The sequence below is a fragment of the Salvelinus fontinalis genome, chromosome 34 (assembly GCF_029448725.1).
Source record: "Salvelinus fontinalis isolate EN_2023a chromosome 34, ASM2944872v1, whole genome shotgun sequence".
Lineage (NCBI taxonomy): Eukaryota > Metazoa > Chordata > Actinopteri > Salmoniformes > Salmonidae > Salvelinus > Salvelinus fontinalis.
Window position 1 is genome coordinate 11871220 of NC_074698.1, and position 26094 is coordinate 11897313.

At 40.9% G+C, this 26094-nt stretch overlaps 5 protein-coding genes and 1 pseudogene across 6 annotated transcripts; 3 read left to right on the forward strand and 3 right to left on the reverse strand.

Moving 5' to 3' along the window:
* The first annotated feature begins 4295 nt into the window (after positions 1–4295).
* LOC129833122 (hemoglobin subunit beta-like) lies at positions 4296–5260 on the forward strand (annotated as a pseudogene).
* A 1760-nt stretch (positions 5261–7020) lies between these two features.
* LOC129833127 (hemoglobin subunit alpha-2-like) lies at positions 7021–7880 on the reverse strand. Its single transcript, XM_055897431.1, has 3 exons — positions 7756–7880; positions 7440–7647; positions 7021–7253 (listed from the first exon to the last, which is right to left on the reverse strand). The coding sequence occupies exons 1-3, from the start codon at positions 7848–7850 to the stop codon at positions 7125–7127; spliced, it is 432 nt and encodes a 143-aa protein (XP_055753406.1). The 5' UTR covers positions 7851–7880; the 3' UTR covers positions 7021–7124.
* A 1235-nt stretch (positions 7881–9115) lies between these two features.
* Positions 9116–10069, forward strand: LOC129833123 (hemoglobin subunit beta). Of its 2 annotated transcripts, XM_055897428.1 has the most exons (3): positions 9116–9252; positions 9487–9709; positions 9812–10069. In XM_055897428.1, the coding sequence occupies exons 1-3, from the start codon at positions 9161–9163 to the stop codon at positions 9938–9940; spliced, it is 444 nt and encodes a 147-aa protein (XP_055753403.1). In that variant the 5' UTR covers positions 9116–9160; the 3' UTR covers positions 9941–10069. The 2 variants fall into 2 exon arrangements, with proteins under 2 accessions (XP_055753403.1, XP_055753402.1); XM_055897427.1 differs by having other exon boundaries at positions 9487–10069.
* A 1928-nt stretch (positions 10070–11997) lies between these two features.
* On the reverse strand, positions 11998–12698 carry LOC129833128 (hemoglobin embryonic subunit alpha-like). Its single transcript, XM_055897432.1, has 2 exons — positions 12273–12698; positions 11998–12146 (listed from the first exon to the last, which is right to left on the reverse strand). The coding sequence occupies exons 1-2, from the start codon at positions 12366–12368 to the stop codon at positions 12018–12020; spliced, it is 225 nt and encodes a 74-aa protein (XP_055753407.1). The 5' UTR covers positions 12369–12698; the 3' UTR covers positions 11998–12017.
* An 8476-nt stretch (positions 12699–21174) lies between these two features.
* Positions 21175–22044, forward strand: LOC129833124 (hemoglobin embryonic subunit alpha-like). The gene is made up of 3 exons (XM_055897429.1): positions 21175–21310; positions 21415–21622; positions 21818–22044. Exons 1-3 carry the CDS (start codon positions 21177–21179, stop codon positions 21944–21946), a joined length of 471 nt encoding a protein of 156 aa, XP_055753404.1. The 5' UTR covers positions 21175–21176; the 3' UTR covers positions 21947–22044.
* A 1879-nt stretch (positions 22045–23923) lies between these two features.
* On the reverse strand, positions 23924–24733 carry LOC129833126 (hemoglobin subunit beta-like). Its single transcript, XM_055897430.1, has 3 exons — positions 24597–24733; positions 24265–24487; positions 23924–24163 (listed from the first exon to the last, which is right to left on the reverse strand). The coding sequence occupies exons 1-3, from the start codon at positions 24686–24688 to the stop codon at positions 24035–24037; spliced, it is 444 nt and encodes a 147-aa protein (XP_055753405.1). The 5' UTR covers positions 24689–24733; the 3' UTR covers positions 23924–24034.
* Between the last annotated feature and the right edge of the window lie 1361 nt (positions 24734–26094).

A 26094-nucleotide genomic window follows, 5' to 3' on the forward strand; every position in this document is an offset into this window, starting at 1 on the left:
GAATTGGGGGCCCCGATCAGAAACGATATCCTCAGGCACCCCATAGTGCCGGAAGACATGGGTAAACAAGGCCTCCGCAGTCTGCAGGGCCGTAGGGAGACCGGGCAACGGGATGAGACGGCAGGACTTAGAAAACCGATCCACAACGACCAAAATCGTAGTACTTCCCTGGGACGGGGGAAGATCGGTAAGAAAGTCCACCGATAAGTGTGTCCACGGCCGTTGTGGAACGGGGAGGGGCTGTAACTTCCCTCTAGGCAAGTGCCGAGGAGCCTTGCTCTGAGCACACACCGAGCAGGAGGAGACATAAAATCTCACGTCCTTAGCCAACGTGGGCCACCAGTATCTCCCTCTAAGACTCCGCACTGTCCTCTCGATGCCAGGATGACCCGAGGAGGGGAGAGTATGAGCCCAACGGATTAGTTTATCCCGGACCCCTCCCGGCACGTACTGAACCCCTGCTGGACAGTTAGGAGGGGTCTGCTCTAACCGTGAGGCTCTCTCTATCTCCGCGTCCACCTCCCATACCACCGGTGCCACGAGACATGAAGGTGGAATGATGGGAGTTGGCTCAACGGACCGCTCCTCGGTATCATAGAGACGGGACAGCGCATCGGCCTTGGTGTTTTGGGAGCCTGGTCGGTACGAGATGGTGAACTGAAACCGGGTGAAAAACATGGCCCATCTAGCCTGACGCGGATTTAGTCTCCTCGCTTCCCGTATGTACTCGAGATTACGATGGTCAGTCCAGATGAGAAAAGGGTGTTTCGCCCCCTCAAGCCAATGTCTCCACACCTTCAAAGCCTTGACTACAGCTAACAACTCCCGGTCCCCCACATCATAGTTTCGCTCCGCCGGACCGAGCTTCCTCGAAAAGAAGGCACAAGGGCGGAGCTTGGGTGGTTCGCCCGAGCGCTGGGACAGCACGGCCCCGACCCCCGCCTCGGACGCGTCCACCTCCACTATGAACGCTAAAGAGGGGTCCGGATGCGCCAACACGGGCGCATTGGTAAACAGCTCCTTCAGACAACTGAAAGCTCTGTCCGCCTCTGCTGACCAACGCAAGCGCACCGGTCCTCCCTTCAGCAGTGAGGTAATGGGAGCAGCCACCTGACCAAAACCCCGGATAAACCTCCGGCAGTAATTGGCAAACCCTAAAAACCGCTGCACCTCTTTCACCGTGGTCGGAGTCGGCCAATTACGCACGGCTGTAACGCGGTTCTCCTCCATCACCACCCCGTAGGTGGAAATACGATAACCCAGGAAGGAAACGGCCTGTTTGAAGAACTCACATTTCTCCGCCTTGCAATACAGGTCATGCTCCAACAGTCGCCCAAGTACCTTACGCACCAGAGACACATGCGCCGCGCGGGTGGCAGAGTAGATCAAGATGTCATCAATGTACACTACCACTCCCTGCCCGAGCAGGTCTCGGAGAATCTCATCTACGAAGGATTGAAAGACAGCTGGAGCATTTTTTAACCCATATGGCATGACGCGGTACTCATAATGGCCAGATGTAGTACTAAATGCAGTTTTCCACTCATCTCCTCCCCGGATACGCACCAGATTATACGCACTCCTCAGGTCCAATTTTGTGAAGAAGCGTGCCCCGTGAAATGATTCCACCGCCGTAGCGATGAGAGGTAGGGGGTAACTAAACCCCACTGTGATGGAATTTAGACCTCGATAATCAATGCACGGGCGTAAACCGCCATCCTTCTTTTTCACAAAAAAGAAGCTCGAGGAGACAGGTGATGCAGAGGGCCGAATGTATCCCTGTCCCAGTGATTCAGTAACATATGTCTCCATAGCCGCTGTCTCCTCCTGAGACAAAGGATACACGTGACTCCTAGGAAGTGCAGCGTTCTCCAGGAGGTTTATCGCGCAGTCCCCTCGTCGATGGGGTGGTAATTGGGTCGCCTTCCTTTTACTGAAGGCGATAGCCAAATCGGCATATTCAGAGGGAATGCGCACGGTGGAAACCTGGTCTGGACTCTCCACCGTAGTCGCACCAACGGCAACTCCTAGACACCTGCCTGAACACTCCTCTGACCACCCCTTCAGAGCCCTCTGTTGCCAGGAAATCACCGGGTTGTGTTGAGCTAGCCAGGGAATTCCCAACACCACTGGAAACGCAGGTGAGTCGATAAGGAACAGACTAATCTGCTACTTATGACTACCCTGCGTTACCATGTCCAGTGGTACCGTGGCCTCCCTGACCATTCCTGACCCTAATGGTCGGCTATCTAAGGAGTGCACGGGGAAAGGTAACTCTAACGACACAAGGGGAATCCCTAGCCTTAATGCGAGCCCCCGATCAATGAAATTCCCAGCTGCGCCTGAATCGACTAGCGCCTTATGCTGTAGAGAGGGAGAAAACCCGGGGAAATAGGTTAACACAAACATATGACTAACAGGAAGCTCTGGGTAAGTCTGGTGCTGACTCACCTGGGGTGATCGAGTAGTGTTCCGCCTGCCCTCCCGACTCCCAGAAGAGTTCCTCCAGCACCGGTCGGCCGTGTGCCCTCGCCGACCACAACTGGTACAGGAGGACACTCCTCCTCCGGTCCCCCTTGACGGTGCGGGATTCTGTCACGCGGAACTAGGTTGGCGAAAGAACCAGACGCAGAGAGAGAGAGAGCCGCTTTGGAAAAAAATATTCCTTATATTTTTTCTTAATTCAAAACTGAATAAGCCCGAACATCAAGGGCACAGAGAGAACACTTGCCAAAACCCAAACATACACACACGTAACAAAAAACAGGTGCAACTAATAAGACAAAACAAACAGACAAACGAAAAAGGGATCGGTGGCGGCTAGTAGGACGGTGACGACGACCGCCGAGCACCGCCCGAACAGGCAGGGGAGTCAACTTCGGCGGAAGTCATGACATATATAAATAAATAAAAATATAAAAAAGGCCATGGTGGCGAAGTAAATACAATGTAGCAAGTAAAAACACTGGAATGGTTGGTTTGCAGTGGAAGAATGTGCAAAGTAGAGATAGAAATAATGGGTTGCAAAGGAGCAAAATAAATAAATGAATACAGTAGGTAAAGAGGTAGTTGTTTGGGCTAAATTATAGATGGGCTATGTACAGGTGCAGTAATCTATGAGCTGCTCTGACAGCTGGTGCTTAAAGCTAGTGAGGGAGATAAGTGTTTCCAGTTTCAGAGATTTTTGTAGTTCGTTCCAATCATTGGTAGCAGAGAACTGGAAGGAGAGGCGGCCAAATGAAGAATTGGTTTTGGGGGTGACCAGAGAGATATACCTGCTGGAGCGCGTGCTACAGGTAGGTGCTGCTATGGTGACCAGCGAGCTGAGATAAGGGGGGACTTTACCTAGCAGGGTCTTGTAGATGACCTGGAGCCAGTGGGTTTACAGCAAGACAATAACCCCAAGCACACATCAAAATCTACAAAGAAATGGTAAATTGACCACAAAATCAACAAATCAATATCAGTCTCGGAAATTGAACCCCATTGAAAACCTCTGGTTTGAATTAAAGAGGGCAGTCCGGTCCATAAGAGCAGATGAAGGATATCAAATGATCTGGAAATATTCTATATGGAGGAATGGTCTAAGATCCCTCCCAATGTGTTTTCCAATCTCATTAAACATTTGAGAAAAAGGCTAATTGTCGCTATCCTCGGATGGGGAGGGTGCTGGGGTACTGAAAACAGGATGCCAATAATTTTGACCCCTTAGATTTTTATATGTTTTATTACTTGTATACTCTTTCTCTGAGCAATTATATTAGTAGGCCTATACGATGAGGAAGAAAAAAAAAGAAACCCGCATAATGCTCTTGCTAATATCACTGCTCTTTATTAAGCTTTACGTATCGGCCTCAAGGCCTTCGTGAACTAGAGATAACTGATGTGCGAGTGCCTGATGAATTTGGAATATTAGTAGGTCCATAAAATAATATAATTGTCCCACTGTTCTTTAGCATACAATGTAGCTCAGTATTTTTTATTTTATAGAGTATTTTGTGCAAATTGTATTTGTCACATGCGCAGACAACAACAGGTGTTAACTTTACCGGGAAATGCTTACTTACGAGCCCTTTCCAAACATTGCAGAGTAAATAAGAAAAATGGGTGCCAATAATTTGGTCAAAAGTAAACCTTTCCATTCACATTATATTATCTCAGTAAAATCTGTGACGCTTGGCTTTACAGCCTACTAACACGACCCCCCCCCCCCCCCCCCCATCGCTGTCTTTAGGGAGGAGTGTACTTAAAAAACGCTGCTCAAACAAAGCATAAGTGCACAGGATTCCTTAACTTCAATTAAGAACCCTGTCAAAGCAACCTCATAGCCAGCAACATGGTTGAGTGGACAAACTTTGAGCGCGCCCCAATCCAAAGCATCTTCTCAAAGATGGACTACGATGACGTGGGCCCCGCGGCTCTTTCCAGGTAGGCTACCTTTTATACCCTATTTGATGTCAGCGTTATGGTGCCTTAAACACGGTTGCCTACAAATTATTGGAATTAGTCATGTTGTTAACGGTTTTCAAGGCGGGTTATTATTTGACATATGCGCTTAATTTACGCGTAATGGACATCTCCAAACGACAAAAGCATTTATTTCTGTGCGTTGAGTGTATGCATATATCACATACATATATCAGTGTATGCATTTATCACGTATATTATTTCGACAAGTGTCTGGTCGTGTATCCCTGGACCCAGAGGTATTTCGGTAACTTCGGAAACCTGTACAACGCAGCTGCCATCCAGGGAAACCCAATGGTCGCCGCTCACGGAAAGACCGTTCTGCACGGACTGGACCGGGCTGTCAAGAACATGGATGACATCAAGGCCACCTACGCAGAGCTGAGCGTGCTGCACTCCGAGAAACTGCACGTGGATCCCGACAACTTCCGGGTAAAGTTAAATGTTCTACTTCATACAAGGTACTTGCCTATCTATTAAAATAGTGTGGCAGAATGCGTTTTCTTACATGTCCATGGCTCCTTTCTTTTGCAGCTGCTGGCTGACTGCCTTACTATTGTTGTTGCTGCGAGAATGGGTGCTGCCTTCACCGCTGACGTCCAGGGGGCTTTCCAGAAGTTCCTGGCCGTCGTGGTGAGCTCCCTGGGCAGACAGTACCACTAGAGCAAACAGTACCACTAGAGCAAACAGTACCACTAGAACCCCTCCACTCAGAGACGGACGACCACCAGAGTACCAACAAGCGCTGATCATTTGTTTAGAGGCACATGTTGTTCCTTCTACTAAAGCAAATAAAATCTTCCGCAAATGAATATTTTTGATCTGTGCCTTATTTTTCTTGCATGAACATCAATATGGTGGCACATATGCTAGACTATTATGAACTAAGTGTGAATATTGCCATCTTGATAATCAGATATTGATCATGTGCAATATATACAAATATTTAGCCAATAACTAAAATATTTTTCAATGAACCACTGTCACGTTCTGACCATAGTTCTTGTGTGTTTTGCTTGTTTTAGTGTTGGTCAGGACGTGAGCTGGGTGGGCATTCTATGTTGTGTGTCTAGTTTGTCTGTTTCTATGTTTGGCCTAATATGGTTCTCAATCAGAGGCAGGTGTTTTGTGTTGTCTCTGATTGGGAATCATATATAGGTGGCTTGTTTTGTGTTAGGGTTTGTGGGTGGTTGTTTCCTGTCTTTGTGTTTTCTCTGCACCAGATAGGGCTGTATCGGTTTGCCACATTTGTTATTTTGTATCGTGTTCACTGTTTATCGTTTTATTAAACATGTTGAGCACTGGCTACGCTGCGTGTTGGTCCGATCCCTTTTACACCCTCTCTTCTCGTGAAGAGAGGGAAGGCTGCCGTTACAACCACACTGACATGTTACATTAGCTGTGCGTGAACTAACCAATGCAGCTAATAAATACTACCTTGTGTTTAATGGTGCAGAATTGATACAATGCGTTTAAAGGACATCAGGACTGCAATGATTCATTCCTGTTTAAACACACAATCATTTGATTCATAAAAGTTCAAGAGAACTTTTCATAACAGATCTGGTATTCAATGTTAGGTTCATGTATAAGTGTGGCAAATAATTATTGCGTGATCGAGAGTTTAAACCGAGACTCCCTAGTTGCTGCATCGATTTTGGGAATTAATAATATATACCCATTGATTCTTAAAGAATATAACTTGTAAATGCCTCATGAGCTCAGTTCAACTGTCGTAGCCCATCAGAACCTAACATATAGGCCTAAGTTTGTTTTTCTTTTTACTCTGTTTGCAAACAAATTAAATGTAAACGGACACTGTATAGCCTGAAAACATGGTTCAAACTATACTTTTTGATATCATGGATAGTCAGTCCTTGCATCCATAGCTCTGTCTATGATTTTGAGAGTGGTCACATTTCTCCAGGCCCATCCCTCAGCTTTTTACCATAACAGTCCATGACTGTTTTGTTATTGTTTCAATTAAGGATTCTAGCTTTAACCAGATCAACACGAGATACATTTTTAAAATGAATAACAATAAATCAGATTAGTCAAAAGAACCCTATAAAATACAAAATGCATTTATCAGAGGAACCTCCTGTCCCTGCCAACTTTGAGTTTAGGAAATTGTATTAATAAATACTATCAATCCATTCATAATATATATATATATAGTCCTTAATTAGCCTAATTATATAATATATATATATTATTTGGTTATATCAAATCGTTTTTTCAATTTTGTTTATGTGGTCCTATGTCAAATAGTTTGTTCAATCTTGTTTATCAATAGCAAGTTCTAAGCGAGCCATTTGATTCATCTATAGGCTACTATTTAAACTTTGTTCCACTTCTCTGATTTAGTTTTTTCACTTTTTAAACGTTTACTGCTAAGTTCTCTGAGGACCGCTTTTTGTGGAAATGTTTTGCATATAGTCTCCATTTTCATTTTGAATGCCTTCTCGCAAAAAGCAACATATTTAATCATATCAGGTCATGTGCTCTACAACACAACTCATTAAAAACCAAAGTAAAGACCAAAAAACGTAATTATGCGCGTTTGAACATTTAATTATATTTTAGAACAGTACAGAGCTGAGCACAGTGCTGATCAATGCTGCAATCCGTCTGGTCTGATGCCTTCTTTCCACATCTTATCGGTACTTCTCAGACAGAGCCCGGCCCACCGCGGCCAGGAACTTGTCCATAGCCACATGAGCTTCGGGGGTGAATTCATTGGGGAACATGACAGCCAGCACCACCAAGATGTTGTGGGACAGGATCTACAGGACGAAAGGAATGGAAATTAGTACGCTACATGTTTTAATAGGCTATTTTATTTAATAATCTATGTTGTCCATTTTACTGTAAAGAGTACCCGATATATTTTAAATGCATTTTAACTATACATTTTGATTTGGTGTCAACGGTATACAAATGATTATAAATCATGCTGTGACTGTCCTGACCTTGAAGTTGGCAGGATCGACACGCAGCTGGAAGGCATGCAGCTCGCTGAGGGCGAGGAGACCTGCGCTGATGTCGTCGATGCTGGCCACGGCTAAACCGATGCCTCCCATGATGGTCCCACCGTGCTTCCTGACTGGGGCAGAGCCGGGGCTCAGGTCCTTCCAGTGGGAGAAGTAGGTCTTGGTCTGGGGGTACACAACCAGCATCCTGCACCGGAAGAAAAAGACATGCCAAGAAAGATGGAACGCTAACACCAAACAGTCTACATTTTTACTTCAAAAACAGCTATAAGATTAGCAGCACGACAGCCATTACCTAGATAGAGCATCGCAGCCGATGTCCTCAGCCTTGCCGGCCACCTTGGCCCAGAAGGCCTTGACCATTTTCTTGTCCTTAGCGGTAAGACTCATGGTTGTCGTTAAAGGATGCTGGAATATAAGTTCAGTGATGAGCTCTTACAAACGAAGGCTTTTTATACGAGCCGCGAGCCCCACCCAATGCAGACCCACCTCCAAGATAAACAAGATACAACATGTCTTTTGTAATGTTCAATAGGCACAATCCCTATTATTTCATTTATTTGCTTATTTTACTGGACAAAAACACAAGTTGGTACAATCTTCCATACAAGACTTACAAAGACATTGTTAGCACCTTCTGAGCAACACACAATATCAAACATAAAACACACAGGGTAGAGATGGATAAAAAAACATGAAAGAAGACATGATTATCACAGTCATTGAAGTCTACAAAGTTATTTAGTATTAGAGATGTGTTGAGTTTTTTTTTAATGCTTGTAGTTTTCACAAGGGAGTCAGTCATTTCCATATTTTATTTCAATACAAAATAATTCAATATTCGTTTATTTATTTATTTCTCACTCTGGCTTTATGGTATTTACCCATTAAAGAGAAAAGTCTAATTGTATTGTCAATAGCTAAATTGCCTGTATCATAAGTAAGAAATAGAAGCCTGTATTCAGAAATATGGAAAAGTTGACAGTAGAGATGCATTACACCAAAATAGATTGGAATAGTGTAACTATAAAAAATAAATATTCAATGGGTTCGACCTTACTAGCACAGAACATAGAGGTGAAATATCAATTAATTTGTTTAGAAATGTATTACAAGGATAAAAAATTATGTAATATCTTAGTAGGCTATTTAATATACCTTAGTAATATATTAATATCGTAGTTATATCTTACTAATATCTGACTATAGGCATACACAGAGATAGTTGAAAAATGATTCTCAGACAAAGCAATTGAATCCCTACCAAGTTTAATAAATGTGCAATAGGCCTATACCTTCAGATATTAGGCATATTACACATGTATTTGCGTGTGTTGAGAATTGTATATTTCCCCACTATTTTGGGCTTATTTTTGTTAATATTTCTAATAATGTTAATGTAACAATTGTTATGTAACCTAATACTTAAATTAATGATTTCGTAATGGATTTTAGGACAGTGTGTTATTGTTAAATTGCTTTTAAACATATATGGTAAATAGTAAACCTTCACATTATTATCTCAGTAAAATCAGTGACTTTTGTCTTATACAGCCCACTACCATGACCCCACCCATCGCTGTCTTTGGGGGGGGGGGGGGGGGGGGGGCGTTCCGATCCTTTTAAAAACGCTGCTCAAACGAAGACCAAGTGTATATGATTCGTTAGCCTCTGTGAAAGAAACTTCAACAGCCAGCAACATGGTTCAGTGGACAGACTTTGAGCGCGCCACCATTCAGAGCGTCTTCGAGAAGATGGACTACGATGACGTAGGCCCCGCGGCTCTTTCCAGGTAGTGCGTTTAAAACTGGGGTCACAAATTATTGGAGATAGTCATGTTATTATATTGTTATTATATTAGTATGCGCTTGTTATTATGATTTTCAAGACGAATTCGTATTCCTTCCTTGCGTGTAATTAACACGTAATTGACCTTTACAAATGACACATTCATTGATTACCATAAGATATGTGTGGATGCAGATATCACGTTTCTGTCATTCTTGACTGTTTATTATTTCTACAGGTGTCTGGTCGTGTACCCCTGGACCCAGAGGTATTTCGGTAACTTTGGAAACCTGTACAACGCCGCTGCCATCCAGGGAAACCCAATGGTCGCCGCTCACGGAAAGACCGTTCTGCACGGACTGGACCGGGCTGTCAAGAACATGGATGACATCAAGTCCACCTACGCAGAGCTGAGCGTGCTGCACTCCGAGAAACTGCACGTGGATCCCGACAACTTCCGGGTAAAGTTAAATGTTCTACTTCATACAAGGTACTTGCCTATCTATTATAATAGTGTGTCAGAATGCGTTTTTTTACATGTCCACGGCTCCTTTCTTTTGCAGCTGCTGGCTGACTGCCTTACTATTGTTGTTGCTGCGAGAATGGGTGCTGCCTTCACCGCTGACGTCCAGGGCGCGTTCCAGAAGTTCCTGGCCGTCGTGGTGAGCTCCCTGGGCAAACAGTACCACTAGAGCAAACAGTACCACTAGAACCCCTCCACTCAGAGACGGACGACCACCAGAGTACCAACAAGCGCTGATCATTTGTTTTAGAGGCACATGTTGTTCCTTCTACTAAAGCAAATAAAATCAGCAAATTAATATTTTTATCTGTGCCTTTTTTTTCATGCATGAACATCAATATGGTGGCACATATAGCAGACTAATAGGCCTAATATGGTAATATGATAGGCTATGGGTGTGAATATCGCAAAAACTTTGTTAACCACCAGATATGGGTAATGTGCAATATATACAAATATTTAGCAAATAGACTGACATGTTACATTAGCTGTGCGTGAGCGAACCATATAATGAAGACAAACGTGTGTCCAGAGATGCAGCATTGATACATTGAGTCAAATAAGAGCAGAGCTGCAACGATAAATTCCTGTTTAAACACACAATCGTCATCCATAAAGGTTCAACAGAACTTTTCATAACAGATCTGTTATTCAATGTTTGGTTGATGTCTTAGTGTGGCAAGAAATTGTTGAATGGTCGAGAGTTTAACCAGATCAAAATGACATACATTTTCATGTATGAATAATAATACATCAATTGGTCAATAGAACCCTATAAAGTACAAAATACATTTGTCAGAGGCACCTCCTGTCATGGCCAGCTGTGGAACCATAATAACCTTACATAAAGTGTTCAGATAGGAATCTATTAAAGTCATTAGATTACAGATTATTAAATCAATCAATTAATCAACCAATAATCTTAAGAAATTCAACAAGATATAACTGTCTGTGTATTTCATTTGACATCGTGTATAAATGCAACATGTAACTTTTCACATTTTATTGAAAACTAAACCACATTGGTTTATAAAAATGCATTAACAATATGTTACAATTATAGCATGATCAACAAAACCACTAGGTTATGTTTTACACGTTATGTACGTTTTATGTGTATAGGAAATGTGTTTAGGAAATTTTAAGTGTATAGGAAATGTAATTAATAAATAATATCAACCCATTCATAATATATATATATATATATATATATATATATATATATATATATATATATATATTTGAGTCCTTAATTAGCCTATTTATCTAATATATACTATTTTTGTATATCAAATAGTTTATGTGGTCTTATGTAAAATAATTTGTTCAATATTGTTTATCAGCAAGTTCTAAGCGAGCCGTTTGATAAATCTATAGGCTACTATTTCAACTTTGTTCCCCTTCTCGAATTTTTTCTTTTTACTTTTTAAACTTTTACTGCCAACTTCTCATTAATAATAGACTGATGAATCAATTAATTTATCAACCACTATTGCTAAGAAATTAAAGAAGATATACATTTTAAGTAGTGTAAAATTCGACATTTAACTGTTGACATTTTATGGAAACTGAACCACATTGGTTAATAAAAAAAATAAAAAAATGTTATAAATGTAGCATGATCAGCCATTCAAAATCATTTGGCTATGTTTTACGTTTAAGTATTATAGACAATATCTGCTTATAATCTATTCATAATATTTACAAATAATATGCTGGTAGTCTATCAAATCCTTTTTCGATGTTGTTTACAAGCATTTCACCCGAAATAACATCTGCTAAACATGTTTATGTGACAAATAACATTTGATTTGTTTGTATGTCAAATTGTTTGTTCAATCTTGTTTTTCAATAGCAAGTTCGAAGAGGGCTATTTGATTATTCTATAGGCTACTGCCGGTATTTGTACTTTCAGTTCCTCGTTACCACTTTTATATTTTTAGACTACCTACGAAACCTTTACTGCAAACTTCTTAGAGGACTGCTCATGGACATGCGGCAATGTTTTGCACTGTCTCCGTTTTCTTTATGAATACGTTTTAGCATTTCGTCAAGATTTTGAGAAATAGTTATTTCAGCCTTAAAAATAGCAGCGTATTTCATCAGATCAAGTCCAGACGCTACAACACGACTCATTAAAAAGCAAAGTAAAGATCAGATGACGTGCGTTTGAACATTTATTCATAATTTAGAACAAGACAGAGCATTGAGAACATGCTCTGTCTGGTCTGATGATGCCCCATATTTTATCTGTACTTTTCGGCCAGAGCCAGGGCCAGTTCGGCCAGGAACTTGTCCACGGACACATCAACCTCTGGAGTGAAGTCAGCGGGGAACAAAGTGGCCAGCACCACCAATATGTTGTGGGACAGGATCTACAAGAGGAAATAAATGGAAATTAGTTCGTATGCAGCTTTAATGTAGGCTATTTTAGCCTATGTTGTCTATTGTACTGTAAAACGTAGCCGATTGAAATGTTATAAATATTATACTGTCCTCACCTTGAAGTTGGCTGGATCTATACGCAGCTGGAAGGCGTGCAGCTCGCTGAGGGTGAGGTCGTAGATCTTGGCCACGGCTTCACGGACGCCTCCCATGATGGTCTTACCATGCTTCCTGACCGGGGCAGAACCGGGGCTCAGGTCCGGCCAGTGGGAGAAGTATGTCTTGGTCTGGGGGTACTGGAGTACTGCCAATTTTCCTAGATGAGAAGTTGAAACACAAATGACTCGTTTTTAAACGTAAGGTTTAACATGTTCAATACACATACACATTGAGATGTACGGGGATGGGCCTCGTTTCCCAGGTGCGATGTAACCGATGATCCTACCAGATGCACTCTTATTTACGAGCCAACTTTATCAGAGTGTGTTGTTTCCCAAACAAGCACATAGAGAGAATGTTCGCTAAGTGAGTTGATACTGATATGTTTTTTACAAAACAGCGCTGCTCTCGGATCAGCTTTCTCTCATCTCTCATCTCTCATCATGAGAATTATTCCACAAGAATACTGACGACGGATCAGCACCAAGAGAGAAATTGCCACCTATGGCTGCAAATAGGCTATTGAGGTGGCTTATTAGTCTATGCTTTCCCAATAATAATGCACTAAATTACATATTGGGCCCATCATTGCTCACATGTTGTCACACATCATGAAACACATTGAGACAAAAATGACCTAGTTGCAAAATATAACTCAATTGGCTGAACATGAAATAGTTTCAATATGATTTAAATAGCCTACATAGGCCCATGTAGCCTATATATCTTTCAATGCGGTCATCTCGGTTTTATCCTACTTGTTTGTAACAATTGCAAATACTTCGGGAACTTCGTATTTTTTGTCGACTTCGTTCTGCAGTTACAGGCAGTCACAGTCAGACAGATAGCCTAAACATATTGATTCAATGTTTAGCGGAGATCTGGAAATAAACTAACCTGGAAGGACAAAAAAGCGTCTGGATCACTAGTAGATATGCTGTTTTCAAGAGCCACGTTACTGACGAAACACCTCGGCTATTCAATATACATCGTAAGAAGGTTCCAACGATGATCTTAACGCTAAGAAGGCTCTATAAAACAAGACCCTGCTTAGTCAAATATCTTATTAAGGTATTGGCAGATTGGGTGAAAAAAAAGAAAATAATATAATTTGACCCATTTACTTGGAAACACAATAGTTATCGAATATGAGTTCATCAGGTTTTTTTGCTCAAAAGTAGTAACTTAAGTGAACCAATATAAAAGGAAGTATCTAAAAACGATATCTGGAAATATATTGTACAGTATCCATTAATGTGTTTTCTAAATGATGAAATTACTTGTCTAACCTCGTCTTTAGGTCGTCAATAAAGTAATACATAGGTTGTGGAGATGAGGATAGGAGGCTCATGACTTTGCAGATCTTGAATAACTTACATCAAGATCACTCAATAAACGTATTTCTTTGGTTACTATCTATAGAATGGCTTTTGCGTAAAACTACATAAATGGAGAAACCTAATTGAATTAAAAATATTCTTTGCGACGTATTAGTCAAATAAATGATCTCTTATTTTTTGGTCTTTTTTTTGTTTAGTTTTTTACTGATGGTGTAGGTATTTATTTGTCCGTATTGGGGGACAGGCTTATGGGGCCAACGGATGACAGAGGTTTCGTTTGGTATATGTCTTATTTATTTGATGCGTAATTATCGTGAACACTGGGTTATAATTGGAATCATAATTTTGTATGATTTTATATGAGCGAGACTGATTTAGATTGACTAAAGTGAATACATTTCTAATCCTGACCCCGCAATTAATGAATATCAATAAAATGATTTACTTATCAGTTAATACCATGTTGCCCAATACATTCAACGTATGGAGATTGTTGTTGCCAAGAAAAGGGTGTTTCTAATGCTTATCAGAACAAGGCAACCAATTGTAGCTTTTACGCAGAGGGTGTAACTCATTCAGAACGGCAAGATAAAACGTGAGCCTAAACTTCACTGATAAACAGCCCTTTAGCTCGGTCCCTTACAAGAAAGTCAACTTCTTTCTCTCTACCACATGTTGCAGTGACTGGTGGTAATTTCCAATCGTTGTTATAGTAATTCACGAAGCTAGCAGTGAATAATATAAAACTACTGTTAACTACAGTTTACGTCTTGATGGTGTTTTTATAAGGTACTAATAAAACAGACACATATTGCCGGTGTGGAACTTTTCCATAAGTCGACCTCAGTTGCCGTTTGGAAATTTAGGCAGAACTATGATTATATGGTGTTGGTCGATAAGACCAGCTGGCTGGCAAGGAATGATAGATTACCATTAACGTTTTGCGGACCTTTGATGTCGTTTTTGGCATGAATCCTCCAAGTTTGATTCGTTCACTGGGTCGGAGGGATTCAATAAAAATGAAAAAGCCCCAGTGCCCGACACTTCTCACTTCTCACAGATCAGAGGACACACACAACACCTTCAACATGGTTGACTGGACTGTTGAAGAGCGGAAGCTCATCATAGAGACCTGGGGCAAAATCAAGGTCAAAGTGGTCGGACTCGTTGCTTTGAGATGGTCGGCTTATAATAATGCAAGGAAATAAAATATATTGATAATATATAATTTGACTGTTCTAGTCTTGTTTTATATGTGTGTGCAATTCTATGGATGAACCGAATTAAATGTATTAATATATATTATGTATCTTTTAATGTAATTTGTATTTTCCAGGTGTCTTATTGTATAGCCATGAACTCAGAGGTACATTGGAACCTTTGGAGACTTAAACAGCTAAGAGGCTATCATGGGCAATAAAAATGTTGCCAACCATGGCATCACCGTACTGAACGGTCTCGAGCGAGCTGTGCAGAATATGGATGACATCAAGAACACCTACGTCGAGCTGAGCATTCTGCACTCTGAGAAACTTCATGTGGATCCCGACAACTTCAGGGTAAGATTTTGGAGTTGAAAAGACGTGTAAATATGAGTACTAATGGAAGTGCCTAAAACAAATTAACAATATGTTTTTCCTCATGGATTTACATCCAAGAGAATACTGTTCTTGCAAATAAATGACTAACGTTTCAATCGTTTCCTTTTCCCAACTTACTGCCTCACCAATGTTCTGGCCTTCACGCCAGACGTCCAAGCGGCCTGGCAGAAGTTCCTGACCGTGGTCGTCTCTGCGCTGGGCAGACAGTACAACTAGAGACACGTTCTATCGTGAAATACACATATATATTCTTATTATAGAAGACAGTTTGTATGAATAATAAAATATATTGTTAAGCACACATCCATACTCTTCACTTTATTCTGTTTGATGGGCAGTAAAATAGGAGCCATTACAAAATGTAGCCAAGCCTACTTTAACTCTTATGCCGTTGGCCTAAGTGAGATTGAGAAACCTCTCTTTGACGCTGGGGTCACGAGAGAGAGTATATTTGGTAAAATATCACATGCAGCAACGAATTCTTATCAACGAAATAATCAATATATTCATCAGTATTATGTTATTATTGTAAATATATCAAAACATTCCTTGTTTTTTAATACACTACCATAGGAAAAGTAAGGTAGTCTATCAGAAAATATGTTGCCCAGGTTAACTTTTACTTGCCTCAGGTAGGCAGAATTTGCATATACAGTATCAGTCAAAAGTTTGGACACACCTACTCATCAAGGGTTTTACTTTTTTTAAATTATTTTCTACATCAAAACTATGAATTAACACACATGGAATCATGTAGTAACAAAAAAGTGTTAAACAAATCAAAATATATTTTAGATTCTTCAAAGAGACACTGTTTGCCTTGACAGGTTTCAACACTTTTGGTATTCTCTCAACCAGCTTCACCTGGGATGCTTTTCCAACAGTCTTGAAGGAGTTATATATGCTGAGCACTTGTTGGCTGCTTTTCCTTCACTCTGCGATCCAACTCATCCCAAACCATCTCAATTGGGTTGAGTTTGGGTGATTGTGGAGGCCAGGTCATCTGATGCAGCACTCCATCACTCTCCTTCTTGGTCAAATAGCCCTTACACAGCCTGGAGGTGTGTTGGGTCATTGTACTGTTGAAAAACAAATGGTAGTCCAACTAAGCGCAAAACAGATGGGATGGAGTATCGCTGCAGAATGCTGTAGTAGCCATGCTGGTTAAGCGTGCCTTGAATTCTAAATAAATCACAGACAGTGTCATCAGCCAAGCACCCCCACACCATCACACCTCCTCCTCCATGCTTCACGGTGGGAACCACAGATGTAGAGATCATGCGTTCACCTACTCTGCATCTCACAAAGACATGGCAGTTGGAACCAAAAATCTCGCATTTTGACTCATCAGACCAAAGGACAGATATCCACAGTTTAATGTCCATTGCTTGTGTTTTTTGTCCCAATCATGTCTCTTCTTCTTATTGGTGTCCTTTAGTAGTGGTTTCTTTGCAGCAATTCAACCATGAAGCTCTGATTCACGCAATGTCTTCTGAACAGTTGAGATGTCTGTTGATTTGCTTAACACTTTTTTGGTCACTACATGATTCCATTTGTGTTATTTCATAGTTTTGATGTCTTCACTATTATTCTACAACTGTCACGCCCTGATCTGTTCCACCTGTTCTTGTGATTGTCGCTTATTTTTCCCAGTGTATTTATCCCTGTGTTTCCTGTCTCTCTGTGCCTGTTCGTCTTATTTGTCAAGTCAACCAGCGTGTTTTTCCTTGCTCCTGTTTTCTATTCTCTTTTTCTAGTCTTCCCGGTTTTGACCCTTTCCTGTTTTTTCTGGACTCCGTACCCGTCTGCCTGCCCTGCCTGACATCGAGCCTGTCTGCAACTCTTTACCTCTTGGACTCAGAATCTGGTTTTGACCTTTTGCCTGTCCACGACCATTCTCTTGCCTACTCCTTTTGGATATAAATAAACTACAAAGACTCTAACCATCTGCCTCCCGTGTCTGCATCTGGGTCTCGCCTTGTGCCCCTATAACAACGGTAAACAATGAAGAAAAACCCTGGAATGAGCTGGTGTGTCCAAACTTTTGACTGGTATTGTAGCTAAACGTTGGCATTCCAAATGGGTTTGAAGAGCAACGTGCTTAATGTTCGGAAAAGCACCTGAATTACGCAACGGCACTATTTAAAGAAGACGAGTCAAGAGGACTTTAACATTATTATAACATATCGTTGCAACACATTAGGAAGTGAGTAGCGTTATCATTAGGCATGATGCAAATCCTATAAGTAGGCCTATATTATAATGTTTTCAATAAAAATGCAGATATAGGCTATTTTACTAGTTGCATTGGTGACGAAATAGGTTAATCGCGTTATGCTATGAGATAGGAAATAAAAAGGGTAAAAAAATATTGTGAACATAATAATCATTGGCTCACCTTTCCTCGTTATCTCTATGGTCGAGAGAAGAGGAGGTACCGAGGTTAGAGTAGCCTTCACAGTAGTTTCACCAGCGCCACCCTTTGAAAAGCAAGTGAGATATACTTCAATTATACATGTATCATGCAGGGTGTATTAGCTTACCCAAACAATCAATATTCTTCATGACAAAACGTATTACTCCGATTTTATCCACGCACCTGACAAACGGTGACATGCTCTCTATAAGCTGCTACCACGACTTCAGGCTAGATATTGGTGAACAAAGCCTAAGCTCTCATGCAAAGCACACACATATGCATTTACCTATTTTTAGGGAAATCTGAGTGACATCGCACGACGTGGTAAGGATTATAGAGGTTCAGCAGTTTGTGACTTGAACAATAGACCTGGCCTAACCGTAACTAGTGACCTACTGAGAAAATGTCAATCAACCTCCAACACACCTTACCGGAAGGGGTGCGGTTGCCTTGCTGTTGCAGAGATAAGACAGCAATCTTGGCACTCAACCTTTGCCAACGAGATGTCCATCATCATTTGTTTGGTACCACCCTTGACAAAACAGGGTCAGATTAATGAGGAATACCGTCTATAATGACTTTGGTCATTGTAGTAGGCCTATTTACTGAATTAATTAATGAATTAATGTATTATCCAATTGAGTTGAGTTTATTTTATTTTTACAGGGACAGTGCACATTAATCAACGTTTCAGTGAAAGAGACGGTTTTAGCCAGCCGGCTAATTTTCAACAGCAGTCCCTGGGCAGGTTATTAAAAACAATTACAATATAGACAATCATTGAGCTGTGAGCACACGCAGAGCAACATAGGACAAGCAAGACGTAGCATACAGTGTAGGGTGCCGTCTTTCGGATGGGACGTTAAATGGGTGTCCTGACTCTCTGAGGTCATTAAAGATCCCATGGCACTTATCGTAAGAGTAGGGGTGTTAACCCCTGTGTCCTGGTTAAATTCCCAATCTGGCCCTCAAACCATCATGGTCACCTAATAATCCCCAGTTTACAATTGGCTCATTCATCCCCCTCCTCTCCCCTGTAACTATTCCCCAGGTCGTTGCTGCAAATGAGAATGTGTTCTCAGCCAACTTACCTGGTAAAATAACGGTAAAATAAAAATAAATAAAAATACAGACAGAGCAACATAGAACAAAAAGCAGCAAGACAAAATTCATAAAAGCAACAAAGTGTTTCCACACCTCACAAGCTACAGACAACAGACAACATGGAAAGCGGCAATACACAGCTAGGGATTATGTTCACGAATCTGATTGACCTTTAGCCATGTCTTCATGCATTTTGTGAAAGTGTGGTGCAGTTATGTGTGTCTGATGGCAGTGTATTCCAGACATGGGAAGCTCTCACAGAGAAAGCGGATTTACTAAAGGTGCTTTTCCTTTTAAGGGAACTATACAGTCACCTCTCATGGCAGACCTTGACCTGCCATATGTTTGAGTTTTCTGTTTAACAAAAATACTGAGTGGAGGGGGAGCCAGGCCATTTAGGATCTTGAATACAAGACATGCGTCGGTGTATTGCACAAGATTTTCCCAACTCAGACGCTCATGCTTTCTAAGGATGTAACAGTGATGATGGCTATTGCGCTTCCTATCAAGCACTTTGAGAGCCTGTTTGTAGTCAGACTGAATAGGTTTTAATGTTGTACAGCAAGCTTGGGCCCAACTAGTCAAGCAGTATGTTAAGTGGGGGAGTATCATAGATTTGAAGTACAGTTTTGCTACATCTGTAGTCAAACAATTTCGTATAAATCGGAAATTAGCTAGGTTGAATTTGGTTATTTGAATTACCCTTTTCACATGCTTTTTAAAAGAGAGGTTGGAATCAAGTATGATGCCAAGGTACTTAAAATCAGATACCACCCAGAGCTTCTCCCCTGACACATAGACATCTGGCTCAGTAGCATATGTTGCCCTCTTTGTGAAGAACACGCAAACAGTTTTTTCCACATTGAGATGCAAACACGAGTCACTGAGCCACTTTGTACCCTGGACCATTACAGTAGTGAGTTCTTGTGCAGCTTGTTGTTTGCTCTTTGCATGCACATGCATCACTGTATCATCTGCATACATTTGAACTTCAAACCCAGTACAGACAGAAGGCAGATCATTAATGTACAGGCTGAATAGGAGGGGCCCCAGTATTGACCATTGGGGCACGCCCACATCATAGCTAAGAGTGGGCGACAGCTCATTGCTCACTCTGACACAATGAGTTCTGCCTTCAAGGTATGATTTCATCCATCTCAAGGCATCGGGGGAAAAGTTGAACTTGGACAATTTTGTGATGAGATTCATGGTTGACAGTATCAAAAGCCTTCCGTAGGTCCAGAAACACAGCTCCAACAACGCCCCCTTTGTCCATCTTGGACTTCACATTTTCCAGAAGAAAGCAGTTGGCCGTTTCGGTGGAGTGTTTCGCTCTGAAGCCAAACTGCATGGAGTGTAATGTGAAGGGGCTGTTGTTGAGGTGGGCAATCAGTTGTTCTGCTACACACTTTTCAATAACCTTTGACACCACAGGTAGTATACTAATGGGCCTGTAGTCACTCACGTCAGCAGGGTCGCCCGATTTAAAGATGGCCGTTATGGTCGACTTCCATACCCTTGGAAACACCCCGAGACCATAGATGTGTTGGTGACCTTAGTAATGGGGCCAATGAGTGACTCTTTGTAGTTGTTAAGAAAGGTAGAGTGCAGCCCAAACACATCTTTGACTTTAGAGTTCTTTAGTGAGCTAATCACCTTTATCACCTTTGACTCAGAAACCTCCCTTATGATGAAGACAGGTTGAGCGTCATTCACTAGCACTGAGCCCAAGGAACCAGTGGAGGGGTTCTGTGTCAGTACCCTGACAGAGTCAATAAAGTAGGAATTGAAGGCTATTGCTATTTCGACTGCATCCTGTGTTAGATTGTTATTCACCATGATTTCTACTCTTTTTGCAGTGTTATTATGGTCTTTCCCTGTTAACCTTTTTAGATTCCCCCAGATCAATTTAGAATTTCCCTTTGCTTCACCAATTAATTACTAAATTAATTAATTAATGATTACATCAACGAAGTAATCAATGAATGAGTCAATAAAACAAATGAACGCCTAAATAGCCAAAAAATACTAATCAGACAAATTCCAAAGACCATTCCTTGTGCATTAAACGTCCAGCTGACAGTGTTCATTATATTATAAGAAGTATAAAAGACATTGTTGCATCATGCATAATGTAGCCTTTAGATTCATAACAATTTGAAACATGATTCTTCCGTTTTTCAGCACTGTCGTCATGACACTTACACATACTGCATATCCGTGCGTAAAGCGTCACATTTGTGATTGATCATAATGAAATAGCAATATATTGATGGTTATCAATATACTAATGGTTATCACCAAACTCTGACTTCCATCCAATGACTTCCAGTTGAAGGTGGAGCTAAGCCAAAGAGATCGTTAGAGACCATATAAATATTCCCAGTGTCCACTCGTATGGCACCAGCAGTATCTTGTGTCACAGAAACCGCTAGAATGAGTCTCACAGCCAAGGACAAACAGATCGTGAAAGCCTTTTTTGGAAAGGTGGCTGGCAAAGCAGAGGACATCGGAAATGAGGCTCTCTCTAGGTAACGACATCTTTATATATTGAACGGATTGTTTTGTAACAGAGTTACGCTGTGCATCTATGCACGTTAAATCATAATACATGATCACATGTTTTTATTTCCAGGACCCTGGTGGTGTACCCCCAGACCAAGACCTACTTCTCCCACTGGAAGGACCTGAGCCCCGGCTCTGCTCCCGTCAAGAAGCACGGTCTGACCGTCATGGGAGGCGTCCTGGATGCCGTGACCAAGATCGACGACCTGACCGCTGGTCTTCTGAACCTCAGCGAGCTGCACGCCTTCACGCTGCGTGTGGATCCCGCCAACTTCAAGGTGACTAAATAACTTACTGAATCAATAAAACGATTCACCCTTTCTCAAATATCACAGCGGAGACCGTGTCCAAATTTGAGTCCTGTGTATGTATTTTGTGACGGTTCCAATTAAATCTTCAGAAACACCATATTTCGCATATGGACTAGGCCTAAACGCTTGATAATAATAACTCTATTCCCTCTACATCTACAGATCATCAACCACAACATTCTGGTGGTGCTGGCCATGATGTTCCCTGACGACTTTACCCCCGAGGTGCACGTGTCTGTGGACAAGTTCCTCGCCAAGTTGGCCCTGGCGCTTTCCGAGAAGTATCGTTAAAAGGCGAGAAGATACATCCTCTCGGTTTTCTGTGTTGATCATAAATGTGCACGTGTTGTATGATATGAATCATGGAATAAAAATACCGATATCAACAACTGTTTATCTTGATCGTTTTTATTTAAAGGGGAAGACGATTTTGCAATGTAAACAACTGTGTGGCGAAAACAGCCAGGCTTAGCATTATGCATCAATTAAACATGACACAACGGAACAGGTTTGGAGAACCCTGTTATAACATGCATCTTCCAGTTGCAACGTCTGCTTATGCCCACACATGTTGTCTCAAGAACATTTTATATTTGTAATACCCTCAAACACCAAATTAGGCATACCTAATTTCAAAATAGGTAACTGTCAAAACTGTCAATCGTGAATGAGAGTTATTAATGTTTTACCGGCGAAACTGCATTTGTATTCCAATGATAGATCTCAATCAGTTTCATGGGAATAGTCTATGCATTTCGATCTTGTTGAATTACTATTTAGAGCAGATGGTGTTAACAGACTAATGGCCTTTCCTGTATTTTGTTTCAATCTAAGCATATATCCTGTTGAGTTTTGGCGCACGATACATTTTTTTAAAAACAAACCATTCTAAAATCTCATTAGAAATGATGAGGTGTTTTTGGTGGAACAGTAACATTAGTCTATAGGCCTATTATGCTATGCTATTATATTCGGTTCTGTTATGTAAACTAATAAGTCATCGTTATGTGATCTTACCAGACATTGATTCAGCTTTGATCTAACTTTACTAAACGAGCACCATTGTGAGAAGTGATGATCTTCTATTAGTAATAATAATAATAAGTGATTGGTAGGAATATTAGGCAACAGATCTAGATGAGTGTTGGACAGCGCTAAATAAACTTAGGATTTGATTAGCTTGAACATATGGTTACAATATACCCTATTACAGAATAAAATAAAACAGAGGGGTAAACAATCAATTCATATCATTTATTTGCAAAGATTTAATCAATAAATCAATTGATCAAATAGTGATCATAAATCATTACTATGTAGAATTACAAGATGTTCGTTTTAAAACAGCCACAAAATCATGAATTTGATGTGGTGTATTTATGCATCTCAATAAACTATAATCTAAATGCATTATTACTTCCAACTTGGCCCAATATAGATTTCAATTTTCCCACCACTCCATAGCCTACCAAGCTAGAACATTTAACCTTTATTTAACTAGGCAAGTCACTTAATAACAAATTATTATTTTACAATGACGGCCTACCCCGGCCACTAACCCGGACGACGCTGGGCCAATTGTGCGCCACCCTATGCCCTGCGACTAAACCAATAGCCAATACAGGCTAAATATCTTAAGCAGGGCTACGGCAACTTCCAGGGAGGTCAGGCTCCTGGGCTTTGTGGCGGCCACTCTGGTTTGGGTGTCCTCGGCGTTGCGGTGACCAAGTGTTTACATATCGTTCTGGGTTCCAATGCGCAATAGCAGGTCGGTGGACTTTTATGAACATCAAAGCAGACACAGTTAATTTAGATTTATTTAATTTTATATAGGTTCTGATGCTTTTAACTTTTCACGCCTCCAACCGGCCTCCCCAGTGCACACATGTAGCCTACAGTTCTTCATCATTAGCCAGAGAGAGGACAGGGAAGAAACATCCATTTACCTACCTCTAGGCTGCTGTAGCCTACATATTTATTGGGTATGTCATTCTAACGCTATTTATGGAATTTACCCCCCATGTATGTTGTCACAGTTCATATGTGTGAAATGTATTTTAGGGCGATATTTGTGCTTTTGGTTGGACAGAGAATTGGGTGCTTTGGAGGCGTACCAGTATAAAGATATTGCACAACTTCTAGACATATTTTAACCACAAAAAAAGATGTAGGCCTATTGACGTGGACCTTTCATTTGTTTAAAATAGATGTTAATGTAGGCTATACATGTTGACAAACGAACACATAATGAAAGCGATGACAAATATGTTTTCGATTTAGCACTTTATTTTTCCTTCAGAATCGATACATCTGTTTTGAGACATGCAATGAAGGGCGCCGGATGTTGCTCTGTTTATGTTGACGCAGGCAATGGACGCTCTAGTGGTACTGTCTGCACAGGGAGCACACCACGATAGCAAGGAACTTCTGGAAAGCGCCCTGGACATCAGCGGTGAAGGCAGCACCCATTCTCGCAGCAACAACAATAGTAAGGCAGTCAGCCAGCAGCTGCAAAAGAAAGGAGCCGTGGACATGTAAGAAAACGCATTCTGCCACACGATTGAGAGTAGAATATGACCTTGTGAAGTATAAAATGATAACTCATTTACCCGGAAGTTGTCGGGATCCACGCGCAATTTATCGGAGTGCAGCACACTAAGCTCTGTGAAGGTGGCCTTGATGTCATCCATGTTCTTGACAGCCCGGACCAGTCCTTGCAGGACCGTCTTTCCGTGAGCGGCGACCTTGGGGTTTCCCTGGATGGCAGCGGCGTTGGACAGGTTTCCGAAGTTACCAAAATACCTCTGGGTCCAGGGGTACACGATCAAACACCTGTAAGTGAATAATGGAATTATGAGTGACTGCATTAATCATATAATATGCACGAGGTTCAATGTAAATGTAGGTCTATTTTTAAGGAGGTATGAAAAAGAGCAAAGACCTGGAAAGAGCCGCGGGGCCCACGTCATCGTAGTCCATCTTCCCGAAGATGCTCTGGATTGTTTGGCGCTCGAAGTCTGTCCACTGAACCATATTGACGTTTGTGAGGTATCACTCAATATGATATGTACTGTTCATGCTACTGAAGGGACAGCTTATATACTCGTTTTGTCTCCACACCAAAAGCCAGCTATTGGTTTAGCAGTTTTGTGTGGGCTGGGTTAACAATGTTTTGTAGAAATTCATTGCAGTACCAAGCCAGCCCATTCATAGCCTACTGTAAATTACAACCACCGAAAGGAACAAACCACCAAGACAGGGACGATAGTTCTCATGTGCCTTTTATGCTCATTCATTAATGACCATCAATATTTATTACCAATTCATATTTGAAATTATTTAAGTGGCGTTGTTGGAGATGTGGACAGTTTAATGTCCCTGTGACTGCCGATGTATAGACAAATCATTCATACTTTTGTTTTCAATAAGTCAAATTAAGAAAAAAGTTCTGCCAAAAGCCGATAAAAAAAATATGTTGCCTGCCTTTTATTTTATTTAGGCCTAATAAAACATTTATTATTATTTTTTTACTTTTGTAATAATTTATTTTCCTTTTATTAATCTACATTTTATGATGATAAAGCATGTTTTCATTCACAATACATTTATTTCTTATTGTCTTTTATTGAATAATATGACAACTACGATATCAAGATGTGTGTGCCTATGTTTTTTCAAGCAAGTGCAAGTTTGAGCAATTATTTAAATAACGATTGTTGTATAATATTAAATGGTTCAAACTAACCTAAATGACCTATTGTAGTTATCTCTATAAGAGCAGGACCATTATCATGTCAAGTTTGGGTGAGATATCTGATCCAAGACCAGTGCTTCTGGCTTATTGATTATTTCATGAAATAATAACCTGGTCTAAATACTGTTAATGTAGGCATCCAGAAGACAAACAGTAATGACTTACAAGGATGAAAGGTCATATCATTTATTATATGGCTAAGATAAAGCAAAGCAGTGCGACAAAAACAACACAAGAGTTACACATAAACAAACCTACAGTCATAATGATTGTGATATAATAATGGTAGCCTAATAATGATGATCATAATAATGATAATGAAGGTGGTGGTTACATATTACCATAATAATTGCTATTACTATTAATGGCAATGTGGACCCACAGTGGAGTAGTGGGAGTTTTCAACGTTGTGGATAGTGGATATATTTGTGTAATTATTTCACTATCAATAATCTAGGTCTATCAATTAAATAAATAAGTAACTAAACATTAAAACACATATAGCCTACGATTAATCAGGACAGCAGGACAACAACGTTTCAGATTCGATCGGTACGATTCCTTTATTGCATTTTTTCTTTTAAATTTGCACCCTACAAAGATTGTCAAGTGGAAATCTGTCTCATTGCTTAACGGTACTTCTCAGACAGAGCCAGCTGGGCCAGAAACGTGTCCGTGGCCACGT